At 40.1% G+C, this 21,674-nt stretch overlaps 1 protein-coding gene across 20 annotated transcripts in view; it reads right to left on the bottom strand.

Moving 5' to 3' along the window:
- Positions 1 to 21,674, bottom strand: part of CLASP1 (cytoplasmic linker associated protein 1) — a 159,028-nt gene that overhangs the window by 37,426 nt on the left and 99,928 nt on the right. For 12 of the 20 annotated variants that reach the window (XM_063429218.1, XM_063429207.1, XM_063429216.1 and 9 more), the window contains 8 exons: positions 18,545 to 18,648; positions 17,693 to 17,716; positions 13,914 to 14,158; positions 13,211 to 13,274; positions 9,827 to 9,990; positions 8,868 to 8,946; positions 7,746 to 7,889; positions 335 to 430 (listed from right to left, as the gene is read on the bottom strand). In XM_063429218.1, the coding sequence (XP_063285288.1) occupies positions 335 to 430; positions 7,746 to 7,889; positions 8,868 to 8,946; positions 9,827 to 9,990; positions 13,211 to 13,274; positions 13,914 to 14,158; positions 17,693 to 17,716; positions 18,545 to 18,648 (920 nt within the window). The remainder of the gene's footprint in view (positions 1 to 334; positions 431 to 7,745; positions 7,890 to 8,867; positions 8,947 to 9,826; positions 9,991 to 13,210; positions 13,275 to 13,913; positions 14,159 to 17,692; positions 17,717 to 18,544; positions 18,649 to 21,674) is intronic. The other 8 variants (XM_063429222.1, XM_063429224.1, XM_063429223.1 and 5 more) reach the window with 2 other exon arrangements.

Raw genomic sequence — 21,674 nt, forward strand, 5'->3', positions numbered from 1 at the left:
TTTTTGTATTTTTTTTAAAAGGAGTCTAAAAGTTATATGGCTCATTCAATTAACAAACAAGCTTTGTATTTTGTGAGGATGTCCCTGGGTATTCAAGGCCAAAAGCAGTTTGCCGTTTCTAGGTATGATGTAAAACATGCAGTATTGTTATCAAAAGTCTCCCCATCTGTTAAGGGCTTCATGGGATATGGGCAGCAATTCTTGGTCTTAACCAACTAATGAGACATGCTGGGTTTGGGGTCTAAGATGTTTTCTTAAAACACAGTGTTAAATCATTCAGTGCACACATCCAATCCTCTCCGGTGGTTAGTGAACACACTTGCCACTTGGCTACCTGTTTACATTTCTCCTCCAGATTCCCCTCTCCAGGGCCTGAGGCGGCCGTGCTGGGCTTTGAAGGCAAGTCATCGCAACCCCAGTTATGCAGGGTCTGAGTTTAAAAGCCGCATGGACACAAACGAGGAGAAAGGATTGAGAGGCATTGGATTAGAAGATAATATTACTTCAGCATTTCAGTTGCACGGATACGCCTGCAGCTTGCAATGCTTTTCACAGATATTAAGTGCACACTTGTGGATCTGCCCTAAAAAAATGCTGGACAAAATGGTCCACTGCCAGTGGTCAAATATTTGGTAACCAACTCATCAGTGGTCATCAGAATCACACATTAGTATCTACCTCAATGTTTGTGACAGTTGAAGGTCCCAAAGAGTCTGTAATCAATAATATAACCATACGAAAATGAATTTACATGTCTCGGCAAACCCTCAACCTACTGAACCATAAAAATAAAGAATTACACAAATGCCTCGCTTGAGAACATGGCAATGCGGTAATACAGGGGTAAAAAGTGACTTTAGATGGTATAAAAAATATAAAAATACTGATATTGGAATAATGGTACAATTTCATCAGATTCAGTTAGTAAATTCCAAACAAGCAGTTAAAATACCAAATAGTAAACTGTATGATTTTATGAAATCTGACGATGAAATTGATCAAACATATATTAGACTTAAGACTGTGACTCATAGTGATGCCTGCTTCATCACATGAAATGAATAATCTCAGTTTCTGGAACAGTCAGTGATATCAGGAAACAATGATTCGTTGCCAACTGGCAATTTAAATCAGAGTGTAAGTGCACCAAGCCATCAAAACATTATTAAATCTACATCAGTATAATGACTTACACTTTTAAATTCAAAACAAACAAGCATAAATGTAACTATTTTGGAAACAGAGGAAAGAACATTGTGATCAGTTTGTTCAGGTCCAAAGTAAACAGCGGTTAGGGCAAGCTTGGCGCTATTTTTAATAAGCTGGCGTTATAGAACACACAATGCCAAGAAGATATTGAGGTCAAAGAAAGACATTGATTAGAACGTCAATTTCAGGCCATATTTACGATCAGTAAAAAGCCAGTGAGTTTTACAAGATCATTACTTTCCATCAGCTCACAGCACAGATTTACTCGGCATTCATGCAGCAGCTGACAGTCACTACACATAATGTGGGAGACTTATCAAGTCAAAAAAGGAGCATTCTGGGTGCAAAGTGCTAAATGTTGAGAGTCATACTAGCAGTTTCCATGGCGATTGCTTCTTTTTTAGCACCTTGCTCCAGAATAGTCCTGTTTCTGTCCTGATACATTTCCAGCAATGTCCCTCTTCTAAAGCTCGGAGAAAGTGCAGCAGACAAAGGTAAGAGTTTAGTGAATGCAAGATTGGGGGTTTAAATCTATATTGGCATTCTGCAGTACTAGTGAGGCTAACCTTGCCAGTGTATGCAAACTACAATTCCCATAATGCTGAGTGAGTAAGATATGTACTAAATAAACCTCCCAAAAAATGAATTAGGAATAAAACAACCCCCCCCCCCCCCATCCCTCACCCCCAAAAACAAAACCCAGGAACAAGTGGTACAGTGACACCAAGATTCATTATATAGCATTCACTTTCATGTTACAGGAAAATTACACAAATATTCAAAAGCTGCGATTTGACCCTTTAGACTAAAGTTGGACTAAATGTTGAAGTTTGAAGTCTCTTTCCAACTTACACATCATACGGTTTAGTATATTTACCATACATGTATAAACCGGCTTCTCATATTGACGATGGAGCATTAGGAAGTTGCACTGAAAAACCTAGTAATCTAAATTTTTAATAAAAAAAAACAAATTTAAACAAAATACAACAAAAACCCTAATTTATATGTCTACAATCTACAAATCAAACCTCTCCTAGGAATGTATTTGGGTGAATGGTTCACTGTAAACCTGTAAACTGGTTACGTAGGGCCATTTGGACATTCACTGCCCCTAGGCAGGTTTCCAACCTTTTTTATGGTCTCATTATTTTGCTAACTGTTACCCAGTGAAGCGATCAGCGTGGGGCCCTAAGTGCAAACTGTGCCTGAAGCACTCAATCTTCATTAAACCGCTCGGCCTCAGTGCTTGCATTTAAATATGTCTTGAAAATACAGAGCTTGAACATTGAGCCTATTACTGGTTAATGGAGTAGAGGCCAATTAGCACGTTTTACATACTGTTCTCATGTCATCAGTATGCACGTGGAACAGTTTCTAAGCCAAGTCACAGCGCAGACAGAGACGTGCTTTCTGCAGTCATAGGAAGGATAGGAAATTCAAATTAAAGCAGGTTTGTTGCATTCCCACAATACATCACTGCAGGAAAGAAGAAATTAAATGGTGTGCTGGAGAGCGTGCGGCCACGAGGACTGAAAGTACAAAAGTAGACGCTGTAAAACGCTGTATTGCCGTCAAACATGGCTTGATAAAGCCCTTGAACTGCCAGTTGTGCTTTAGAGAAAGACCTAATTCTCAGCTTGTAGCAAACCCTAGCTTCTGGGCACAACACGTAATCCAGTTTGCTGTGGGAGAGACGAACTGGAATAAAGGAATCCCTGCCTCTCCTACAATTCATAATGACTCATCTGAAGGACTCTGCAACACAATCTGTGTGTTTGACCAGACCAAAATACATATCCCGAGGAGGTTTGAACTCAATATCAGCAATCAGCATAGAGCCTCACGCTTCGCAGCAAAATAACTAGAGTCAGCCTTTGTCCTGGTGGTGGGGCCTTGTGTTCTGAACACGCTGTAAACACGAAAGGCCATCTTTCATCTGAAAGGAGCAAGTTCTGCAACCTTCTAAATCACGTGGCCGTCTTCCTCCAAACAAAGCAACCCAAAATACTGCCCCGTCAGACTCCATGGCTCCGTTTTATTTAGGGATGTTTAACATTTTACACCACATTCTGGGAAGTGGCACCTATTAAAGCCTTTTAAACTCTGAATTACACTACTTGGAATGAGAAAATTGGCAGCAGAATTCTTTGTTAAAACCTTTTGAAGAAGAAACAACAAAGTGTATTTTATGTTAATAACAAGTAAATATATGCATTGGAGGAAAGAGGGACAGAATGTAAGAACAAACATTGTAATAAAATTAGCATCTATTGGGGAACTGACAAATGCCACTGTTAACTGAAAAAGGTGGAAATAAGCCACTGTCTGCAACAGTGATAAAGGATGTTAATGTTTGTTTTTGACATTCTTTATTTTTAGGTATAAAAATATTGTACAATACAAAAATTAGACTGGTGGTTACAATATTGTAAGTGTGATAGTGGTACAGAATTCTTGTATAGGTAAGGGTTATGCCGTTACAATTTGTGTTTGACAGATGTTAAAACGCTTCCTGCAGATTTTGCTCATAACAAGGGATAATCAGTGGTCTTTACCTGCCCCTACACCCGCAACGGTATTCGTGTTGAGATATCTATTTAACGGCATTACAAATGCGTGACAGTCTCCTAGTTTGTTATTTTTAGCTTTATTTGTTAAACTAACGTAATCCCTTCAGTAACGGGGATCAGGCAACTATTTGATATCAAGACAGTCCAGAGGCAGACGGGATAAAACAACAGCCGGTTTGCTGAATACAAATAAATAAATGAGTAAATAAAGATAATTTGTTTCTTTACATATTTTCCAGTCTTTCTAAATTTAAGGTGTAATTCACATGAGATCTCCCTAACCCACGGTTAAAGAAGGACGATAGACGCACTTCACGGACGAGGCCCAGAAAGCCGATATAACAGCCTGATTTTGTGTTATCTCTCGTGCAGAAGGGACCTGATGGCATTGTGGGGGACTGAACGTAACTTGTGGGCAAGATCATGGTATAAATTCCCTCTGTAAATCGTCTAAGTGAGCTAAAGCCTGTATGAGACTTAAGAAGGGAATAACGAATGCAAGCGGTTTAGCCTTTGTCTGTTCTCCGTGTCGTCTTGTGTTTTGCTGGTTTCATATTGCCTACACTCCTGCCAGTAGCATTCAGTATTTGAGATTTAAGGACATCCTAGGGGGGGGCAGATCTTTATCGTCAGAAAGCAGTACTGTCAGAATGTTTTATGAATACAGGCTTACAGGTTTTGCTTATCTTTTTGGAACACATGCAAGGAGCATATTTAACCCACACAAACCTTCCTTTGAGCTCTGAAAAACATGGCGGCAATCTGAAAATCATGTGCCCATCACTTAATTCACCTTTTCATTTTCTTGTTAGGGAGAGAGCAGAGAATAATAAATTGTCACAGGTACGGGACCTGAATAATTGGGTTCAGTTCTGCTTAATAGCTATGGGGAGCACAGGGTGATGCGGCAAAGCGGCCGCCTTCACAAAGGAATTCCATTCATGGAAGAAAGGCAGCTGTATAACACACTGACAGGTGGCGAAAGTTAATGCCAAATTCCTACACACAATGAGCCTGTATGTGTCTTGCAATGAGGCAGTTATGAGGGTGGAGGGAATTAGCAGGTAATCTGAATACAGATGGGCTTTAGGAGGGATATTCTCTGAACAGTCCCTGAATAGAGATAACCCTAAGGGTAAGGGCAGTAGATACCAGGAAAAGCCTTCCAGTGAAAGTAGTAAAGGCCAACAATGTTATATAAAGGGTAGTAGAGACCTGGAATAGCCTTCTAGGGGAAACAGTAGTGGCTACTACAGTAAAGAACTGAAAACTACTTGGGAAGTGCATGAAGCTATTGATTAGAATACATTTAAAAAAAAATCCAGTCTGATGATTTATAATGGGCTTCTAGGTAAGCCTGTATGATCACAAGGCTGACGTAGCACAGCTTTGTTTTAAGACAAAATATGCACTTTAAGACGGAACTACTGCCCCCCCCCCCCTTCTCCCCCCCCATCCCCCAAGGACAGATAAACCAGACTGACGAAGAATTTAATTATTAAAATACCCTTTTCAGCAAAGACATTTCATACACCCCAAGAAAGCAAGGGATCCTCCTTATCAATGACAAGATTCTGTAATGTATACAAGCAGCTGGATTATTGCCACAACAAACACACAGCCCGGAACCAATCGATACAAAAGCCTACACAAGGAAGGGATCATTTAGAGGCAAATCTTATTCAAGTGAAAATAAACAACTATATCCTTGTTTGGGTTTATTAAAACAATCAGCAGCAGGTAAAGTGATTACTTGGCTACCATAAATACACAATTAAAGAGACAGGACGTTGTTTGAGTATTTGCTGCTGAAAGTCTTGCAAAGTTATTGTGAGAATAGCTGTGAATTTAAAATGAATGTTTACAAAGTAGCCAAACTGGAACCATAATCAAGTTGGATAATTTTTCCAGTTTGGCGATTTTCGCTTTGAATTTGAAATTTATTTTAAAGGGACTCTACAGTGCCTGCAGAATCCCGCAGTGCCCCTCTCCCTCCCACCCCCCATCCCCTTCATTGACTTACCTGAATCCAGCGACGATGTCGCTCGGTGCTGGGTCAGGCTCCACCCACGCTGATGTCGGCGGGGGAGACCTAATGCGCAGCAATGGCCGCGCGCACACGTATTAGACCTCCCAATAGGAAAGTATTATTCAATGCTTTCCTATGGGGATTCTGGCGACGCTGGAGGTCCTCGTGCATAGCGCGAGGACGTCCAGCGTCGTTTAAACCACTTTTCGGGTTTTAAGAAGACAGAAGAGGAGGACTTAACCCTGCAAAATAATTATTGCAGTTTATAAAAACTGCAATAATTACACTTGCAAGGTTAAGGGTGATGGGAGTTGGCACCCAGACCACTCCAATGGGCAGAAGTGGTCTGGGTGCCTGGAGTGTCCCTTTAAATTCCTTTTATGCTGCTTAAAATAGGTAAAGAATAATTATAATGATGATGTTATGTTTGATATAATATGTATATATTTTATATTTACGATATTGGAGTCTTCATTGTCAGTGAGTGAGGGTCAGTGTCCTTCTTAATGAACACAGGAGCTCATAATAGAGGAGGAAATTAACCAAAATCCCCAATATCTTTCAGAAGCGATCTGTTCAGGATGGCTGGGAACTCAGTCAGTTTTCAGAAAAGGGCCTCCCAATATAACATGCAGGGTACTAATTCACAGCAAACAGTCCTGAAAACATCATGGAATTATATGGAGCCAATACTGAATGTTGGCTGACATTTTTCAATTCCAATGTAGTGAATAAATCGCATCAGTGACAAAAATATGGGGAGATTATAAAAGGGATTCTAATTAAAAAGTGTCACTGTGTTGTAAACGCCGAGTTATTACTCTGAACACCTGGCAGAAACACAGAATAAAATACAGCTATTCACAAAGAATCCCTTACTAGACCTGCTCTGGCACTCTGAGTTAAATGAGCAGGTTCTGAGCCAGTGGGCCTCACATCTCTTTGAGCCCTAGATTGCTCCTGGGGATAATGGGTTGTAATGGGAAATGCGTAATTACATGGTACTGGGCACCAGCAGAACGATAACCCAGAACATTATATTCTTTTCTAGTCACAATTAACTGAGAAGAAGCTCCACCTCTGTCTGTACTCATTCACCCAATGCTGGCAGCTGTCCAGGCAAGTTATTGGCACGTTCTGTGTAGGACATACCTGAAGCAAAGGTAAGCTGGTTGCTCTGTAACTCAGATGTGAAATTTCTCCTTGAACTGTTAAAAACTGAAAATTCTTGCTCATTACTGTATGATTTCTGAGAGCCCCATAGATCTGCCCTTTGCATGGTGGCGCACACACAGCTGACAGTAGGAAGAAGCGAAGCTTTCAATGGTTTAATATACCGGTACATCTCCAGCCTGGTTGCAGACCTATGCCCAACATTTAGCCTGGAGCATTCTTGGTGCAAGGCGAAACATTTGAGAGGATACTATTCATAACAGACACAGCAGCTTGCAATGAATACATTAGTTAAACTGCAGACTTTGGGGACGGTTAAAATGAATATCTCAGCTGCTCACATAAATACAGAGAGGGTACATTGCCTAGAATCTGGGGTCTAGGAATGTGATAAGGATGGCCTATTGATGCCAAGGCTTCCTGCAATCATGACTGAACTATCCAGTCATCAACATAAGCAGGTAGGAGCATCGGTGCCAGAGAATCACTGAGGGTCTGTGAGCCACACAACACTTATTTTTACTGACCGCACCTTGTTTTGCGCACAGTACTGCCTCTTGCTGTTGTACCAGCATATTGGAAATTATTCTGATTTCGAACCCTCAATATATGCTTTACACTTTTGCATAAGTTGAAGCTTTATCGGAAATGGCATAGAAATCTGTAAAAACAATTATCTAATCTCGTTTTTCCACGGCGACTGCTGTAATAACGAGACAGAGGGCGTGTGGTGAACATGACGTAGATTTAATACAATGTACCTTTCTCACATCTGAGCTCTTTGGTTCCGTTGTCCAAGTTATGATCCTGGAGACAGCAAGGCGCGTTTCACTAGAGTTCACAAAGTCTGTTGGGTCCATCTGTCGTGCCAGTGATTCAATGTATTTCAATATCGCAACTTTTACCTATAAAGCAACAGATATAGCAAAATAAAATAATTTTAAAGTCCCCATCGATTTCAGGAACCTATAATTCTGGTAATGCTACATATAATCAGTATTGAAAAAAAATTACATCATTTAATGTTTTTCCAGTTCTTTTTAAAAAAAGAGATGCAAGGCATTGTGTGTTTAGGAAGCACTGGATGGCTCCTGTTTATTGCCTGAAATATAATATATATAACAATGTGCCTAGTTCTTGTAGTGATTTTGTCAGCACAGTTTAAAGGTTGAATCTTCCAGCCACAAAGTTCGTTAAAGGATAGTGCTACACTGGAGATAAAGGAATTGGGATATGACTTCATAGAATGGGATCTAAGATATTAACACATGTCAAGTGCTTTATTATACAGTGGGACCTCAGTTTACAAACGCCTCGGTTAACATAATTTTCAGGTTTACAAATGAAAATTCATTGAAAATAATACTTCGGTTTACAAAGTTTTTTCCCAATACAAAGCAGGTGTTCCCAGGATGCAATGCACCTGGGAGGTTTATATCACCGCCTCCTGCATGCTGGAGCATGTAGCGTAGAGTGTGGAGATGTTGGAGCGGCTTTTGCATCGAGTTTTGGAGCCATTCTGAAAATGGTTTGCAGTTGTTTTGGGACTTTTGGGTGCATTTCTCAAACTGTGGAAAGGTAGTGAGCTGAGCTTCGTCGTTTGCGTGCCTTTTATTGTGTGTTCTGCATTGCGGGCTGGTTTCCATGCCAGCTCATTTTTACTTTTTTCTGACCTCCAGAACGGATTAATTGTTTTTTTACTGCATTCTTTACAAATCTTCTGCAATAAGAAACGTCCCGGAGAACGCATTAAATTCGTAAACCGAGGTCCCACTGTATATTATATATGGCACCTTTTTATTGTTATACTTAGTGTCTTTTCACAACAATTATGTGCACTAGCAAAGTAAAAAAAAAAAAAAAACATGTTATAAAATACTGACCTTGAGGTTTGGAGTCTGAGTCTGATCTACTATGAATCTCATCAAGATGTTAAACTGCTGATCGAATGGGAAAGAGTCCCTGAGAAAGTGAAAGCAATAGGAATGAAACGGCATTATTTAACTAGTAGGGTGCAACATATACCAATGGGGTGTATTCACTAGCACTGAATAGTAATGAATTCAAACTAAAATAAACCATTTAGACAAACATCCCCCAATTGAGCTATAGCAAGGGGTGCCCAATAGGTAGATCCCCATGATGGCGTTCTATGCCTTTAGAATGGCAAAGCATCATAGAAAACACCTGGGGATCTACCGTTAGGACACACCTGAACTATAGCCATTACTTAGCTATTTTAGTTTAAGCTCTGCCATTTGTATTTCAGTTCCCTACACATTCAGTTTCTATTAAATAAATCAAAGACAGACGCAACAAAAGACAACCACACAAGAATAAGAAATGATTATTAACATGAAAGTATACATACAGTGCTGAAATATGGATAAACAGCAATTCTCTGGCAAAGTCTAAAAAGTAGAGTAGTCACCATGGAAACCTAAGGGACAACCCTGCCCTCTGCTCTTTATACACAAGGGTGAGACAGCATGCAGTCCCTTATTTGGTGTGTAGCTATGGCACCGTTCTCGGCAGGATAACTTCCTGAGGCCTGTGGGCTAAGCATATTATATAAAATATTCCCAACATATGTATTGCTGACACCACTGGGGCCCTAAAGCTAAACTCTTATTAGCACCATTAGCCTCTGGCCATCAGAATATTGCAGGGTTTAGCAGTTACGTACAAGAAGAAATGGCTTATTCTACAATACTCTACTAAGCAACCCACCTTCCCGTGTCAGAGCAATCAAAGGGTTAAGAGCCAGAGCCCTCAAGCAATCAAAAAAACAGGCAGACAAGATCACTCTCTAATGCTCATAAATGAATTATTTGCTCCTTACCTAGTCACATCCAAAGCTTTCTGAACCTTCGCCTGCACTGAGCCCAGCAAGTCGGCCCCCATCTTTTTCAGGAGCTGCGTCAAGAGAATGAACAGCCAGTCCTGCAGATCCTCCTTGTGAATGATGACAAAATCGACCAGTGTTTCCAAAAACATGCTGAAAACCTGAATCAGAACGCAAAAATAATAATTGATTTCCATGAAATATATCAGGTTGTAGGTTAACTGTAATGCACGGATATCTTTATTGTGTGTCTCTCTCTCTCTCCATATATAAATATATAATAATAAATGGGTTGTCCTTTAACTCATATAGAGCTCGGTTATGTAAAGGAGGCTCCAATTGTATTTTGAATAAAAAAAAAAAAATTAAAAAAAAGTATTTCTAGCGCTTCCGGTAATGTTAGTAGGCAGCTAGGACAACCCAAGCCAGAGTCTCTTCTATCTGGTAGTAGGTAAGATGCAAAATGAAGAAAGAGGGTCGCAGCGCCTTCTGAGTGTCCAGATGGTGGTCAGTGCATGTAAAAGAGAAGGAGACACAATACAGGAGTAGTCAACCTTTTAATACCTATCGCCCACTTTTGTATCTTTGTTGATGGTAAAATTTCCTTACCGCCCACCAGTGCCGCAGTAACCAAATTTATAGCACAAGTGCAATATTTTTTTGGTGTTTTTATGTTTTTAAATATGTAATTAAATGTATCTATTTTTTTTCTCTTTATTCTATTCTACTTTTTCCCCATGTGTGTCTGTGAGATACTGTGTTTGGGTGCTGTGTGTGTGTGTGTGTGTGTGCGTGTGTGAAGGGAGCCAGTGCGTTTGTGAAGGGGGCCAGTGCGTGGGAGAATTGGGAGACGGGATTGCACATGGAGAAGTGGGAGACGGGACTGCACATGGAGAAGTGGGAGACGGGACTGGCTGCACATGGAAACTGGGAGACGGGACTGCACATGGAGAACTGGGAGATGGGATTGCACATGGAGAACTGGGAGACGGGATTGTACATGGAGAACTGGGAGACGGGACTGCACATGGAGAACTGGGAGACGGGACTGCACATGGAGAACTGGGAGACGGGACTGCACATGGAGAACTGGGAGACGGGACTGCACATGGAGAACTGGGAGACACTCAAAATGCGGGACTGTCCCGGGCGACTCGGGACACGTGGGCACCCTACCAGCAACCTATGGCTGCGTGCCCACAGAGAGGGCTTGGTGTGTCAGCTGTGGCACGCGTGCCATAGGTTTGCCATTGCTGATCTAGACCAAGAAGGACAATGTTTAAGAACTACATTTCCCATGAGACCGTGCCAGATTATTTGGCTCAGCATAATGTAAAATGTTATAACATACATTTCTTAAATGCAGACTATAGTCAAAAGTGATCAAAATCACACACCAATCCTTCTTTATACACCAAAAAGAAATAAAATCCAATTCACTTACTCTCTGGGGTGAGATCCACAGCAAAGCAGGCCATGCAATAAAACAAACCACTTGTTAATATTTAAACACAAAGACAAAACGCAAGCCATTTGATGTCAACCATTTACAGTACAATTGTATGACTGCGTATAAAAAGCAAAATGTTGTAACATTAGTGTTAAAAAATGATTACACGAGGTACGTGTGAATTTTTTATGATTTGATAATGTACAAAATGTATCTGTATCACTTTATATCTGAGTTTGGCACACAAACTGTTTGCAGTTGTGTCATTGAGGCAGTCACTGGTTTATTCTAAGGAAATTCGAACACTTTAAAACACAATGTTTGGTCTTGTTCTGGGAAAACAATGTTTATTAAGGCATTAGAGGAGAAATAAACTACCTGACAGAAGCAGAGCTGAATTACTCACATGTACACTGAACTTAAACTACAATTCTGTGCAATGTCATTCAGCAGAATAGATTGCAATATTTAAAGGGACACTATAGTCACCAGAACAACTACAGCTTAATGTCTTAGTTCTGGTGAGTAGAACTATTCCCTTCAGGCTTTTTGCAATAAACCCTTTTTTTACATTACTGCCTAGGAACACCTCATGTGACAGTAACTCAGACGGCCACTAGAGGTGCTTCCTGGGTTGTGCAGCACTGACTCTCTGAGGAGATACTGATAAGCCATTACCCTGGTCGGCCTCCTTGGCTGAGATTCAATGCTTTCCTAAATACGTTCGCGTTCCTGACCCTATAATGTTCCTTTAATGCAGACTGGATTTATCACAAATCAATCGCTGATGTGGGAGCTTTAACAAACTAACCAGAGCCTCACAGCTAAAATAATGAAAACGTTTAGACAATCAATAGCAAAGAATTGAAAAAATAATAATAATGGGGATCTAGTTACAGGTCATGATCATACATTGTATGATTATATACTGTAACTAAACCCCTATTATTTTTGCCTAGGCTAGGTGTTAAGTTATCCAGTGCACTGGATTTTGGATGTTATATATACATACTGTGGATTTATTTGTTGTGTGATTTTGACATTTCTCTATTTAGTTATACGCATTTTAGCCACCAGAAACTGCGCACGCAGCCACCTACACAGTACTGTGACCGCCAGGGACAATGAATTTTATACATGTTCATTCAACCTTTACTTTAAAGGGAATCTCCAGTGCCAGGAAAACACTCCGTTTTCCTGGCACTGCAGGTTCCCTCTCCCGCCCACCCCCCAATCCCTGGTTACTGAAGGGGTGAAAACCCCTTTAGTCACTTACCTGAGGCAGCGACGATGTCCCTCGTCGCTGTCTCCTCCTCCGCGCCACTCCTCCTACTGACTCCGTCGGCCGGTGGGCGAGACTGATCCCGTCCACCGGCCGGGGAGACCTGCCGCGCGCACGCGCATTAGCGCTCCCCATAGGAAAGCATTGAAAAAGATTTTCAATGCTTTCCTATGGGGAAATGAGCGACGCTCTAGCACAGATAATCTGTGCTATAATCCAGGAAGTTCCCTCTAGTAGACAGCCACTAGAGGTGGAGTTAACCCTGCAAGGAAATTATTGCAGTTTATAGAAAACAGCAAAAATTACACTTGCAGGATTAGGAGTAGTGGGAGTAGGCACCCAGACCACTCCAATGGGCAGAAGTGGTCTGGGTGCCTGGAGTGTCCCTTTTGGAGTGCCAAATTATAAAGGAGCCAATTTATTGTGATTTATTTTCTTTTTTTTTGCTTACATCTGGAGAACAAAAATAGTCCAATTGTAATAAGTGATTATAATGGGTTAGTCACTCCAATTATTCTATTGGGTGAACAGATAAATACAGAGAACACGTCTGCAGCACAAAGTCTGGCTATCAGTGGATGGCTGGGGAATAGGGCAGCATGCATCATGCAATATGGCAGAGCCGGTTAGTCCCTCTGCTCATACTTACCTTGCTGTGAGGATCAGCAAACATTCGAGTGAAAATCTCACAGAGTCTTTTCAGTTCCACGCGGCTACAGGATGAAAGGAAATATACATCACAGTGTTTGCAAGGGGAAATACTGCCTGATAAAAGCAATAGAGTGCATTGTCATACAAATTCACCTTTTCAATTAATGCAGCTATGACTAAAAGCTGAGTAAATAGAAATGAGGGCATGCACCCTTTACGGATTCCTGACTGATGTTTAAATAGGGGTTTTCAATTTCACATATCACATTTTAATCTATGAAATGAGGGGGCATGTTACCAAAAATATTGCATAGCCTCCCTCCCCCCAGCAATAATCAGACTGTAAGCTCTGCTGGTTGGAATCTTTTCATCTGTAAATCTTGGAACATTCAGACTGCTCATCTGCGTAGGATCAAAAGTTATTTTGAATGTTATTGTTAGTTTTCAGTCCGTTTCCAAAACGGATCAAACTGCAAGCGATGGCTTTATCATTGCTACACTGAATCTGCACATGACGAATTCAAAGATAAGGGAGCAAGGTATGGCTTGTGGCAACATCCTCCCCTATATGGCCCCACAGAGCTATCTTGGAGAATGTTAAGTTGCACAATGCTTTCACTGTTAGGACTGTGATCTGCAATACTGCTACAGGGTCACTTGGTGCATTATAACTGGGTCAATTAAAGATAAGATTTTATTACCTGAGTGTTCGCTGACTTTTGAGCAGGTTTTGCAGCCCAACCAGACCCTCTTTCCTCTCTGACCAGTTGGAGCTGGCACAGTGATTTAGCACCTCCGCCACATCCTCTGTCTGGCGCATGTAGTGCGGTATTCCCCCATTCCGGGAGCCATATGACCTTTCTGAACAGGCGCTGGATGCATCGCTGTTGGCATCATCATCGGAGTACATGCCATACGGCTCATAGCGGCGCCTCACAGGCTTTTTCTAAAAAGCAAAAGTATAAATAAACTTTTAATACAACCACATGTAAAATCATTCATATAACAGCTTGTGTTTTCCATAACTTATGTGACTGAATTCAGAACATTGGTTTGTACTTCAAACAGCATTACACAGTATGTGCGAGCTGTGCCCATCATTATGCTTGCTATTCAATAAGCACCATATTGATTTTATAGTCTTATTCTTTTTATCAATGAAATAGTGTCAGGAGTGTCAGGACACACAAATATAAAGCACAAATACAACAAGAAAAAAAAAACATTTAAAAAACATATGTGAGGTAAACATGAGAAAAGACAGGCTGAGCTACAGACAAATTATTAAATGTCTGCACATTGTGAATGCGTTAGTTCTTTAAATACAAGCGGGTGTACACGCAAGCTTCTGGTATTTATTTTACGTTTTACATTCGGTGTAAAAGTGTTGTTCTGGGCCTTATTATCTATGTCAGCATTGTCATACAGAATAATTACAATAATCACTAAATTCTTCCTCAGGAATACATTGTGTCACAGATATGTAAAGAGAATCCGTGGCAATACTGATTAGAAAATATATTTTTTTTTTGTTTACTGCAAATGTGATGTGATGTTTTATATTTTTGGCAACGCACCCTTTGTAAAATGAGTGTAAAAAACACAAAATACATTATTACAATATTATTTAAATCTTGTATTTATGTATGTTTCCAGTTATTATAATTATGTAAACAGTGAAAGGGTGCCTGGGGGTCACTGACACTTCTAAACTATATTCGAAAAACAGAACACAACATTACTAAAGTAGGAATAATGCCTATTAATATTAAGTGTACGGTATTGATATACTATTTATTTATGAAGGCATGTTTAAATGAAGGATATATGTGAATATGTGACTGATTCTCTCCCATTAGCAATGCAACGTATAAAGGAATAGTGGAAGGGCTCCTACTAATATAATGTGGGAGAGAGGCAGAAAGCCTAGATTGTGTCATTCACAGCACAGAATGGATGGCGTAATAGATACGGTGGGATTTAACCCCTTAAGGACCAAACTTCTGGAATAAAAGGGAATCATGACATGTCACACATGTCATGTGTCTTTAAGGGGTTAAAGAACAAATGTCACCTCAAAACTATTTTCAGTATAAAAATCATTGCATCAAGTTTTGAAAATAAAGAGATTGTTTTTAAATGAAGTATGTGTTAAAAAGTAGAAAGTCCTCCCTATCTTTCGCATGTGGCAGTATTCTTCAGCCATATACATACACCTTTAGCTGGACAGTCTCTATATTCTTCTGTGTTTCTGAGCAGAGAGTGAAGCAGGGAAGACTGCCGGTTTTCAAACACCATCTTACACAAGGTGCATGTATACGGCTGAAGGATCCTGTGATTTACTAAAGCTTGGGATGAGTTATTCTCATTTTTTTATATACAAGTCATTAAAAAAATCTATTTACTTTACATTTTCAAATAGAAAATGTATTTTGATGTGACAGTAGTCCTTTAAGTGTGATCTTTTCGACAGAAGGAGAGGGTCTAGCTATAAAGACTAACTTGGCACAAAGGGAAACGTAGGGGTGCAATCATAAAATGTGTTGTAAATGTGTGGGACAGTCTCCTAGTAGAGGTGGCTAACAACGTGTACAAATCTGAGCAGATCCATGGGACCGTGGTCCATTGTCTGCCATCTGAATCGAAGTTTCTGTAAACACACATTTTAAAGCTACAGTAAACATCTGAAGTAGACTGCATGCTGAGAAATTTAGGGCAGTTTTGCAAATGACCGCTGCAACAGCTTTAGAATGTATTCCTCCCCCGATAATATCTCTTTAAACATGGATCCTGTGCACTTCCTCTGACTCCCCTTATTGTATGGGGTATGTACATAGCATTTCTGCAGAGCTGTGATGCAGAAAGCCTGCAAGCCCTTTTATAAAGAATACACAGTCACACAAGGTTCCTGACACGAGGCAGAGATACAATGAGTTCTACTCAAAGCATGTTGAGTAAGCAGGAAAAACAGGTTGGGTGCTCGTTAAACCTCCTCGCAGATTTCTGGATGGAACTGAATTTTGATGACACAATGAAAAGGTGTCTTTCACTTGCGATTATTATCTGACATGTTTACAGAGGGGAGAATCTCCCCATGTATACCAAATATTAATCACACTTGTGCCAACACACAACAAAGAACACAAAAAAATGTGTATTGTAGCAATAACCTGTATTTTATGGAGAATATGGCATTTCACAAGAAGCTGATACAGAGCACTTCTCGCCATGTTGAGAACATACTACTTAGCAGACAAGGTCAGTCCTGTGGCACCAGTGACCAGTCATAACTGGTGGAATTTAGAATGTTTTCATCTAACACAAGGAAGACCAAAAAGTTCAATTCTCAGTAGTTCTAGAGAAAAAACTTAAAGCTGGCAGGACATTATAGGAGCTATGGGTGCGCAAAGCCCTACAGAACCACTCCGCGGTCAGTGTGGTGTTACATCATTAACGCACACTGACAAAGTTATTTCTAGAAAGATGTCAATGAGAATATATTCCAAGAATCAGATTCTTGTTTTCACTGTGATCATGCCATGCAATGATGCAATTGTCATTATTTTATTTATTGTTAATGTGATTGGCCATTTTAAAGCTGATAAAGAGAGATAATTAGCAATAATGTAAATAGTATGTTGGAAGAAATTGTCCCCCTCCAGTGTGAGTTGCGGTGATTCCGGAGTATTCTACAGACAGCAGTTACATTGTAATGTCCGTATCCCTTTAGTGTAAAAGATATTGGGGGGTTTGGTTAATTGCCCTCCTCCAGTGTGAGCTGCTGTGTTCCCTGAGTATTCTACAGACAGCAGTTACATTGTAATATCCGTATCCCTTTAGTGTAAAAGATATTGGGGGGTTTGGTTAATTGCCCCCCTCCAGTGTGAGCTGCTGTGTTCCCTAAGTATTCTACAGACAGCAGTTACATTGTAATATCCGTATCCCTTTAGTGTAAAAGATATTGGGGGGTTTGGTTAATTGCCCCCCTCCAGTGTGAGCTGCTGTGTTCCCTGAGTATTCTACAGACAGCAGTTACATTGTAATGTCCGTATCCCTTTAGTGTAAAAGATATTGGGGTTCTGGTTAATTGCCCCCTCCGGTGTGAGCTGCTGTGTTCCCTGAGTATTCTACAGACAGCAGTTACATTGTAATGTCTGTATCCATTTAGTGTAAAAGATATTGGAGGGGGGTTAATCCCCCCCTCCAGTGTGAGCTGGCTGTAGGGGGAATAAAACCCTAATATATTTTACATTAAAGGGCTATGGCTATTACAATTCAAAGTAGCATATGTAAATATACACGATAACATAAAACTCAATTATATTTGTACTGAATGTCCTTTTAAGATGGTACCACACTGCTCACAGGAAAATACTAAAACCTGTTTTTCTATTTATAAAGCAGTTTTAAAATATGTTGTATAAATAGCATTAACTAAACCGTATCATTAAACCCCTACTAAAGAATGATTTTCACATACCTTATTCCGGGGGTCTCCAAGGAGCTTATTTTCAAAATAATATTAAAAATATAAAAGAGTAAAAGGAAAGGAAAGAAGGAAAAAAGAAAAAAAAAGGAAAGAAAAAGAATATTAGGATTGAGCTTGTTAAATAGTTGAAATTTAAAGCACTAGTGATATGCTGGATTATTGCTTTAGCTTTCTATAACCGACCATTTTAATATCATTTTACAGCCTTCACCTGCCCAGATAAATCATGTGTTTCATACTGTCTTTTTCTGATATCAGATGAGTAATATTCGCTCTCCGTATTGCACACACCGCAATCTCACCTCCCAGATAATGGGTATCAAATCCGAGATAATATCTCTCTGTATTACACTCTCACCTCCCATATAACAGGTATCAGATCAGTAATAATATCTCTCTGTATTACACTCTCACTTCCCAGATAACAGGTATCAGATCAGTAATAATATCTCTCTGTATTACACTCTCACCTCCCAGATAACGGTATCAGATCAGTAATAATATCTCTCTGTATTACACTCTCACCTCCCAGATAACGGTATCAGATCAGTAATAATATCTCTCTGTATTACACTCTCACCTCCCAGATAACGGTATCAGATCAGTAATAATATCTCTCTGTATTACACTCTCACTTCCCAGATAACGGTATCAGATCAGTAATAATATCTCTCTGTATTACACTCTCACCTCCCAGATAACGGTATCAGATCAGTAATAATATCTCTCTGTATTACACTCTCACCTCCCAGATAACGGTATCAGATCAGTAAAAATCTCTCTCTGTATTACACTCTCAACTCCTAGATAATGGGTAAAGATCAGTAATAATATCTTTCTTACCAGTGCATCGGCTACTGCTGCCTCCAGGTCTGTGCTGGAACTCAGTACCCGCATAGCGTTAACGGATGATGGTAATCGTCCAGACTGGCCGAGTCCATAGCGATCTGCACAGGGAATACACGTATTACAAAGTATTGTTTGAGCGATGGGAAAATGAGAGCAATGGAATCCAGTTTCTCTCCATCAATACAACATCGAGAAAGTGGAATCAGGAAACTGTAATTAAACACATAACTTAACTACACAGTACAAAAATGACCCCAGCTTTAAAGAACATGTGGCCAGAATTGGCAGATTGGTCACCCTGCATTCTGTGGTAATTGCAATAGTTGCTTAGTCCATAGTTAACCTATTCATATATCATTATGACGGAGAGAAATGGAACGCCAGCAGAGTTAAATGAAAATATATCCCAAATTGTCCTGTTCCACAGGATATTTTAAGGGAAAAATAAATAGAACAGCAATTAACACGAATCACTGTTTCCTTTGTTATTGCACTACAAGGCGAATAAATATAAATCTAAAAAAAAAAAAAATAGATCAGATTTTTAATATTATTCAAGTTTAACCATGACATGCAATATCACATGGGTATAAATACGAAGTAGCACATATACCAAATTCCCAATGGGTAAGACCAAAGAATAAAGCAGTGGTGTGTGCAAAATGGTTGTTGAGTTTCTCAAAATGGGAAATGGTATAAGAAAATAGCAAAATCATTGAAAATGTCAATTTTCATCACCAGAGCAAAAAAAAAATAATTTCCAGTCAACTGGATATGTTATGGATCAACCTGGAAGAGAACATGTGTTTATATCTTCTTTTAAGGAACCATGAAGACGATGGTTTGAGTGGCCAAAAAAATCTCCAAGGATCACAGTTGGAGAATCGCAGAAGTTAGTTGTGTCTTGGGGTAAAAAAGTCTCTAATACTACAATCAGATGTCCCCTACGTCACCATGAGTTGTTTGGAAGGGCTTCAAGAAAAAAAAAAAAACTCTATTCTCATCCAAAAACAAATTTAAGTGTCTTCAGTTTGCCTGACACTACTGGAACTTCAAATTGGATCAGGTTCTACGGTGGGATGAAAACAAAATGGAGCTTTTTTGGAAATAAATACAAGAGGTGGGCTTGGCACACACAGAGAGGTAGCCATATGGAAAAGTACCTCATGCCACAGTTAAATATGGTGGTGGCTTTTTAATGTTTTGGGTCTGTTTTTCTGCAGAGGACCTTGACATTTTGGTAGGAAACCTCACGTGAAATATCGAGAGATATTAAATGAACATCTGGCTGCCTCTGACAGAAAGCTTAAAATGGGCTGTGATTGGATCTTCCAACAGGACAATGATCCATAACATACATCGTAATCACCACAAAAATCAAGGTAATACTATTGCCATCCTGGTATCCCAGTCCCCAGACTTAAACCCCAGAGAAATCCTGCAGGGTGAACTGAAGAGGAAAGTCCATCAGCATCAACCTCGAAATTTAAAGAATTTGGAGAGATTCTGTATGGAGGAATCTATTCCTTGCCGTGTATTTTCCAACCTCATCAGGCATTCAGTGTTGACTAAAAGGGTGCCAATAAATGTGCCACACATATTTCACAAAGATTTTTTATTATATATTGCATTAGGAAGTCTGATAGGACATCCACAGAAAGTCTGGGTGGGGTTCGAAGGGGAGGGCTTGCAGTCGCTGCAATATTAGATCTGCAACTAATGAGTGCAAGCCAAGATTTCATTTACCCTTCTCCCCAAAAGAAAACAAGCAAAACAAATTACACGTATATTTTCTTTGTGATAAATCTACTAAATTGTTATTTATTTAAGGGTCTTTTAAGGGTTATGTTTTAAGAAGTTCAATGAATAGAAGATTGTTTGCTGCGGAATAGATCTGCACAAGGAAAGTGAGGTCGAGGGCAAGCAGTTAAAATAAAAGTGAAAGTCTTGGGGTAATTGTGTATACAGCTAGAGGTTTAATATTCCCTTCCTTGAGGAGAAAACCTATAATGGTAAAAGGCTGTTAGAGAAACCCAGATAGGGAATATTTTTAATTGACACTTTAGTCACCAGAACCACTACAGCTTCATGTCGTTGTTCTGATTCGTATATTCAGTCCGTTTCATGTTTTCAAAAAACTGCCTTCACATTGCTGCTTAGGGACACCTCCAGTGGCAGTCACTCAGATGGTCACTAGAGATTGTGCAGCACTGACGTTCAGTGTCTCCATCCTCTGCATGGAGATGCTGAACATTTCTCATAGAGATCCGCTGAGTAAACGCATCTCTAGGAGGAGATGCTGATAGGCCAATGTGGCGTTTGGCTCTGCCCCTGATCTGCCTCCTTGGCTGAGATCATTAGAATTGACTATCTCAGTCAACCAATGCTTTCCCATAGGAAAGCATTGGATTGGCAGAGATGGTCAATTCTGATAATAGCAGCCAAGGAGCCAGCACAGGTAGACCAGTGCGGCTCTGGAAAAAAGGTGAGTTTTACAGCTTTTTAACCCCTTAAGGACACATGACATGTGTGACATGTCAGGATTCCCTTTTATTCCAGAAGTTTGGTCCTTAAGGGGTTAAGGGGGGACGCCCACCTAAATAGTATTTTTAACACGTTTGTATTCCTGACCCTATAGTGTTCCTTTAATGAAGTTTCCTTGGCTATGGGTAAGGCAGACAAGCGTGCGTGAAAGAAACAATGCAACAACGATTCGCAAAGACTCGTGAAATGTTAATATTCTAAAAATAAAACCTTAGTCTGGTTAGAAATAGTAAGATTATAACAACCAGCAAGAGTGAGTCTTTAAAATGAATACTATAATGCCCGGAATTAAAGGCACACAGTGAATAAAAGTAAAAAAATCCTTTACTTACCTGATCCCATGGCGCCGATGTCCCTCGGCTCTGGGTCCCGTCACTTGATGAAAGGGCGAACATTAGGGTTCCCCATAGGAAAGCATAGAATCAATACTTTCCTATGGGGACATAGCGGACGCTGGATGTGTTCATTCAGAGCGTGAGGACGTCCAGTGTCAGTTAGCGGGCCAAACGTCTGGTAACATTCCGGAAGCGCCTCTAGTGGCTGTCTGGTAAACCACCAGAGGATGTCTTAGTGCTGCAAT

Source organism: Pelobates fuscus, chromosome 8 (genome assembly GCF_036172605.1).
Source record: "Pelobates fuscus isolate aPelFus1 chromosome 8, aPelFus1.pri, whole genome shotgun sequence".
Lineage (NCBI taxonomy): Eukaryota > Metazoa > Chordata > Amphibia > Anura > Pelobatidae > Pelobates > Pelobates fuscus.